The sequence below is a fragment of the Cariama cristata genome, unplaced genomic scaffold (assembly GCF_000690535.1).
Source record: "Cariama cristata isolate BGI_N322 unplaced genomic scaffold, ASM69053v1 scaffold16611, whole genome shotgun sequence".
Lineage (NCBI taxonomy): Eukaryota > Metazoa > Chordata > Aves > Cariamiformes > Cariamidae > Cariama > Cariama cristata.
In genome coordinates this window covers 13,149-20,543 of record NW_009597702.1, presented here as the reverse complement: position 1 = coordinate 20,543, position 7,395 = coordinate 13,149, and the positions used below count along the sequence as shown (strand labels likewise).

Here is a 7,395-nt window from a genome sequence, read left to right as displayed (position 1 = left end):
TTCAGATTCTGAGGAAGAGAATGAGAAAGTTATTCCCCTTTCCTGATCTATCTCCCTCCTGGCTGCTTTCTCTTGGGGCAACAGCTATTATTTCCTGTGTTTCAGTACACCAGTCCTGGTGATGTGAATCAGAAGGTAGAAGTGTAGCAAAATGACTGAAGGAAAATATTTCCACATGGTCAGATTTTCTTTTGTTCAAGCCGCTGTCTGTGCAGACACCAACGGAAAAATTCATCAAGATCTGCAGGTGTTTCCAGTTGTGCCAGAACATCTTCTTACTCAACATCTGGCAAAACCAGCAGCTGACCATGGCTGGGTTTCTGTCCACATCTATAACAAGCTGGTGAGATTACAGCATCCTGGTGGACAGTCCACCAATTAACTCAGCTTTGGGAGCAGAGTTTTCACCACCTGAACTGTTCTGGGACTTCCTCCAAGTTCAGCAATGGGAATGTTGGCTTCCCAGGTAAAAAGAGGCCCTTCCCTACAATGTCTCCCCTGGACAGGGAATGAGATACCAGTGTTGCTCAGCACCATGTTCACTCACTCCATGGTAAAATGGAGTGCAACTCATTGCTCCTGCAGTGCTGCCAGTTGGATCTAAAGTGACTGCTGACTTGAGGAGTATCAGCCCCGCTGCCCACACTTGCAGCGACTACGTAGAGTCATCAGGACGGGGGGCCAGGGATTCACCGAGAAATCCCTGGGCCTAGAGAGAGGGCAGTGCCAGACTGGAAGGGGGAATGGAGGTTGCACTGGAGAGGAGCATCAAGGGAGGTCCAGAGCAAAGCAGAGGAACAAAGCCAAGCTAGAACAAGATGGGGACGACCCAAGTGCAGCAAAAGCCAAGAAGCTCTGAGAAGCCATTTTGCTACAGCCCTCCAAAGCAGGCTTTGCTCCAAGAAGTCCAGAAAATGCTCTGCCATGTAAGTAAGGACTGCTGCCCCTTCCCACTCTATGGGAGTGGAGCTACAGGTGAGGCTTGCAGTTATGCTTATTTTGCCAAACAGCCAGATACGAGCAGTGCCAGTGTTCCCACGCTGAGTGAACAGGCTTAGTGAAAAACACACAGCACAGGTGCTCCTTGAGGGAATTTGGAAAAATAACATCAGAATCCCCTCTCCAGTTCACACTGAGCTTCTGTGCTGGCCTATGTCCTGGTCCCACGCTGAAAAGCATGCTGCACTTCTCGGTGTGCAGGATTTGGTTTTCCAAGCCCTGGGCAGGTTTGGGAAGCCACTGAGGCTGCCTGTCATGTTCCCCTGCTCCCCCAGCTGTTTTTAACCATACCTACAGCTGCACTGGCAGAGCAGTAGTTGTGTTTCCTCTCTCATCCACTTCCAGCAAAGTCCTACCAGTTTAGTTAGAGAAGTAAGGCCGCAGGCAGGCACTTTCTTCCAAATTCAGATGAAGAGATTTTGCCCTTCAGATGCCCACCTCCCATCCACTCCCCAAGCCAGGTTAGCACCCCACAGTCCCACTATTGGAGTGGTTTGAGATAGCTCTAAATCATGTCAAACAAACTCAGAGCATCTACTCAAACTGCTCAGCCTAATTCAGAGTTGTGAGTGGACACAGTGCCTTAGAATAAAGTGTTAGAGTTGAGTATAAAAATCATCTCATATGTCAGGTACACAGCCTGTCTTCATGCCTGAAACAAAAAGAGCAGCTTTCAAAGGCAACTACAAGGAAAGACCAAAACATTCAGATTTCAGTCCACCACAACATGGACCAAATATGCATGACCTAACCACTGTGTTTCACCTGAAGTAAAATAAGTAGCACTGTCATGAAGAAACTTCTTGGCACTGCACAGAACTTTCTTTCAATGGGATGTTGAACAGCTGCTGGTGGTAGCATTTGGTACAGCAGGAACTGGCAAGGCTTCCTAGTCATACCCTTATTCTCCTTTTTCTACTCAATTTGACCTGCTAAGACAAAGCTATTTAGAGATACAGTGGGTTAAGAATGGAGTGTCCGGGGAAGGAGGGGAAGAAACTAAAGGTTTTAATTAAAGAAGACAATGTTGTTATGCAGGATACCAGAAAGTTCAGCACTAAGATATAAACTGTTTTGGTCCAAGTACAGCACACGTATAACTCATGACACATACCTCATTACAGCTGACAGAACTACAACATGCCTGAATGGGGTCACAGTGCAGACAACAAACAAAAAGGACTTCCATCATCTTTAATACACAAGCAAAGCCTACAGAGACCACAATGCCCTGTCTCAATATAACTGGGTAAGTTGCCACAGAGATATGTTCATATTAGAGATAAAAAACAGCTGCAAGTGTCTCTAGAGCACTGCTGGCCATATTTATCCTGTGGGTTACACTTGGCCAACTCTGATTTAAAAATCAAAGCAGGTAAATTTTTCCCCCACTCTAATACCACGTGGCAGATTTACTGAATCCGAGCCCTTACTGGGGACCCAGCAGATGTGAAAAGAGGGTACTCTTTTAAAAATAAACAGAACAGACAAATACATGACACAGCTCCCCAGTTTCCTCAGTAGATTGGGGCATACATGCTTGCAACATGAACTCCATAAAGCTGTATTTTATACAGCTGCATTTTAAAAAACGCTGAACAGATGATACTCCTTAGCTGGCCTCCAGGATTCAGTTCAGCAGATTTGCAGTTACACAGTCGCACAGATTTCTCTTTTCCACCTGAAGAAGCAGAGTTTCTGTCTATAAGAGGGGGGAACAAAAGCAACATCAAAAAACAAGTGTCAGCACTGTAAAACTAAATAGCTCCCAAAGAAAAATCCGTTTTGCTTTTGTTCTAAGATTTGGAATTGGTTGTATGAGATAAGGCTTGAGGTAAAAATCAGAGTTATTGCTTACTGCTCTGCAAAATAATTTAGCTTTTGCATGATTAACTGGTATACCAACATGGCAATACTTCCTGTGACATGGAGAAATTCAGTCTGGTACACATTTATATTTTTCACACTAGTATATTCAGTATGTGTCTGGGTGTTGTTATTTTTGTTTACAGTTATTTGTCTTTCTTACAATCTTACTTCAACTGAATAAACTAGAGCATAAGCTCTGAAGTTGAGAGGCTTAAAAAAAGCCCCAAAACCTGTCAGAAATTTTCTTTTTACTTAAAAACAGACTCGAAAAATTAAATTTAGAGTGTTACAGCCTGGACTTCCTGTTGAAAGTTACACAGAGAAGGTAACACATGATTTAATCATAGAATCATAGGATACCTCAAGTTGGAAGGGACCCATAAGGATCATCAAGTCCAACTCCCTGCTCCTCACAGGACTACCTGAAACTAACTATATGACTAAGAGCATTGTTCAGATGCTCCTTGAACTCTGACAGGCTTGGTGCCATGAGCACTTGTCTGAGAATCCTGTTCAAGTGACCGACCACCCTCTCGGTGAAGAAATTTACTTCTGTTTTAAATTCTCCTGTGTCACTGTTGTTATTGTTAATATGCTGTTGAAGCCTAAAATAGACGATAGGTGCTGAGCTGGCACACAGCCATCACAGTTCAAACATGTGATGAGATTGCTGGCTTCTTTCACCCAAACTGGTGAAAGCAGAAGTCCCCCAGTTGAACTGGGGTTCATCAATATCAGGACATCATTGCTGCCCACAGGGATTTTGTGAGCAATGAGGTGGGATTGGGAGCTTCTCAGAGCTGGCGTTGGGTATGATCAGAAAGGCCCACACCCTCTCAGCCTACCTGTGGGAGAAGGGGCTGAGGACCAGGGAAGGGACAGCAGGGCTGCAAAAGGGAAATTTGAGAATCCTTCCTCCCTAGCACACACACACTTTGGTTTTCCTGGCTGCTTGGAGCACTTGTGGCTTCAGTAGATGCATGATGGAGCACAGGCCTGTTTGACATCAACATCACATCTTCTCAGTTTGTCTATCATGAGCTGAAGCTGTATCTGAGAATCAGTCTGATCCAAGAGATGACTTCCTCCTTATTGTCATGGGACACACTAGCTGTGGGAAGTCCGCTCACCAAATTAATCCCCACTGGTGTAACCAGCTACACAAAAAAAGGGCATTACGAAGACTACCAGCTCTAAATGCTGGTGAAATCCATTCTTAATCTGCCTGTCTTGTGATTTTCGTACGAGATGGAATCTCTCATGTGATTAAAGGCTGTGTTTTAAAAGCTGTGTTATCCATTGACCCACATCAGCTAAAGGCACCTAGAGCAGAGCTGAGCTGAAGCATCCTGCTTACTACCAGCCTTCTTAGTACAGGAACAGCTATCTATTGGTCAGGTTTTTCTCCCAGATAATACATCATCAGACACAGCCCTGTGGTTCTATATTAAATCAGGTATCACTTTTGATTGTTTCAGCTACCCTGCAAAACTGGAAAGATCTGATCAGACTTTGCTAATCACCTGAAAGACACTCAGTCACCACCTTCTAACCATCTCCTTGACATCATTTGCAATGGTTTGAATAAGGGAGGTTGGCAGCATGCCAGCAGCTTTGCAGCTAAGCCCCAAGACTGCTTACCATCTTATATATCTTCAGTAACATTTTCAAGCCTTTGTTTTTACATTCACGGGCACATCTAACTTAATGTGCTTTGAACATTCCAAATAACCATTGCCAGTTTAGAAAGGAATAAAGAACAAAATGAATGGCACTAAATACAGCTTTGCTGACCATTTTGTGATCATGATCACAAAACCATTTGCACAGAGAATTGTTACTATCCCCTGGTGGGTTAAAGCACATTTTGAAATAATAAAAAAAAAAGAAACAAACAGGGTAGGGTCCGTATTCTAAACCTACAAAAAAGCTGGTAAGTTCCAGCTAAAAATGCAGTTCCTGAGCTCTTTAAAGTTGTAATGCAACGTCCACTGGTTAACTCTGAAAAATGGTTTGGAATTTTGAAAGTACGTGTCTATAGTGCAGACCTACAGTGAACTGTGTAGCCCGTGGACTAAATTTGTTTTACTGGATTTGTTTTACTGGATTTTTTTTATGGCCTGCTCCCTGCTGGCCTCTGTCTTGAGCAGCTTTTAGATGCAGTAGGGAGCTGGCTGTGAACTGGCTGAATGGTTCTGATGGTAGCAGCTCCTCCCCAGCAGTACAAGAACCCTCTCCCTAGTTCGTGGTCAAAGCTGCACCGGCCACACACTGCACTTTGACTGAGTGGTGAATCACAAGATATCCCCAGAAAAGATTGCCCAGAGTTAGTTACTGCTGTTAAAACAACTAATCCAGCCTGCAGCCTGCTCCAAGGGGCCAGCAGTAACGAAAGGGTGGAAAACAGTATGCAGGGGGACAAACAGATCTGGTACACACATGGGTAGTAGCCAGCCTCTCAGAGGTGATCTGTGACCCTTCTCTTACTGCATCAGTAAATGCAGCCAGCCTGTCCATCAGTAAGTGATCATCACATCAGTGTAGGTTACAAACGTGCCTAGTCTTGTAAAAGAAAGGAGATACAACCTATGTTCCCTATAAAATGTTATGTGACCTATGCTACAGACAGTTTGCTTTGTAAGACAACATGCAGATCAACACAGGGCCAAATTAAGTGTGAAAAGGCTTGAGCTGTGCAATAAAACTATATGGTTTCCCCTGCACAGAACTGCAGGATGAGATTTGCAGGAGGAATTAAATGAGAATTTCCTCTCTAAGTTTCTGGGAATCCCTCCCCCTCCAACACAGTTAGGAGCTGCTTAGTCATCATCTAAAAATCTTGCCTGCAAACAAAAGAGTTTTTCAAGGAAATGAGTGTCTCCAGTGGGAATATTAACAAAGGGAATTGTACTTTGGGGGACAGAAACATTTGCCCCACTAAGCAGCAAAACAGACTAAAATAGTCAAATGTGAAATATATATGTGGCTGAAAGCAATTGTCTCAAAACTCACAGTTTGCATCAAATTGGGCCACAGCTGAATAATAAAACTAAGAACTGAAACACTGTAGAAGGCAGTTCCAAGAAGTCCTCAACTACCAAATATTTCCATTTCTTTTGAAGACGTAGGCAGAATTCCTAGCTTAATGACTGCAGTAGGCCTGTCCTAGTCCCTATCCTAGTCCAGAGGCACTGAACCATCTCAATATGGATTCAATTATTTAGATTTTAGAGTGATAAGGAAGTGAGAGGTTTGTTTTGGTGAGAATATATCAAGGAGCCACATTTTCAGGCTTGCTGTCAAATCTACAACTGTGTAAGTCAATAATAGGACATTCCTCTCAACTGAACCTTTTTTGTATACTCATTTCCTCTCCTTGGCTGTCTTTTATTTTTCTTTTTTAAAAAGTATTACAATACGGTTGCTATCTTTGAGGTTCTTATTGCTACTCCTGCTTTGGATATCTGTATTTTATAAAGCCTGTCTCTTGGTTCGCAAAGATGTCATAAAGGTCACTGCCATAGCCAGAAAACCAGAGATTTTAGTAGTTGAGATATTTTTGAATCAAGATTTAGAAATTCTGGCAAAAAGTTTAAAGGTTTGTAAAAGAAGGAAAAGCCGTGCTAGAGCCACTTTACAGCACAATCTGAACATCTTGTTTAGGCTGTATACAGTGCTCAGCAGATGTATTCATTAACAGCATTTCTTCGTGAAGAAGCCCAAAATACATTTGACCTGTAATTATTGAACAGATTTTGTTTAACTGTAAATGTGCTACAGACCAAGCTGGTTCTGATGAAATGTTTGGGTTTTGTAGTATGTCACAATTCAAGGCATCTTCATTACTGCACCTGCATTTTCACCTAAATATCATGGACCCTGCTAGGAGTTACCTCAAACCACTCTTCAAAGATGCTAGCTCACGGGCTTTGAACTGTGAACAACCTTGAGCATAGATTAGAAAAGCAAAAAAGTTTGAGTGCCTTCTTTTGAAAAATCTGTGCAAGAGTGTAGGTAGAGCACTTCAGCTACAGGGTACACAGGAGGTGGGGAAAAAGTTACCCTCCTGAGACACCACTGTCTATCTGACAGCAGCTGGGATACAGCTAGTCACAGATTGCAGGTTGCAGTAGCAAGAGACAGATTCAACTTCCCTCACAGAAGGAAGATACCAGCCTTGGCAAATTCTCCACACTGACTGCAAGCCAAACAAGTTTTGTTCCCTATGCTGTTCTGCTTTGTGGCATTTTTCATCATTTTGGAATCAGAGCAACGTAAAAAGTATCTACGAGATGATGTTTCCTCCCTTAGCCTCTCCCCAGGAGTAAAAGCATGTGCAGGGCAGTATTTATTTTAGTAGGTTTTTTGTTTAAGCTGGCTCTCTCCTTTTGGGTAATAAATATAAACGATGCTCTCACCTTACTCCGCCCAACAAAAAACCAAATGTGTGCACTCAGCATTTGGAATGAGAATAGCAGCACTAATGGCTGTAACTCAGCAAGAGAAGGATAGAGGGCTGAGGACTGT

At 43.1% G+C, this 7,395-nt stretch overlaps 1 protein-coding gene across 1 annotated transcript in view; it reads right to left on the bottom strand.

Moving 5' to 3' along the window:
- Window positions 1-2,175: 2,175 nt before the first annotated feature.
- Window positions 2,176-7,395, bottom strand: part of LOC104168428 (neuropeptide-like protein C4orf48 homolog) — a 9,741-nt gene continuing 4,521 nt past the window's right edge. The window contains exon 4 of the mRNA XM_009709012.1: window positions 2,176-2,701. Coding sequence (XP_009707314.1) covers window positions 2,630-2,701 — 72 coding nt within the window. The 3' untranslated portion in view covers window positions 2,176-2,629. The remainder of the gene's footprint in view (window positions 2,702-7,395) is intronic.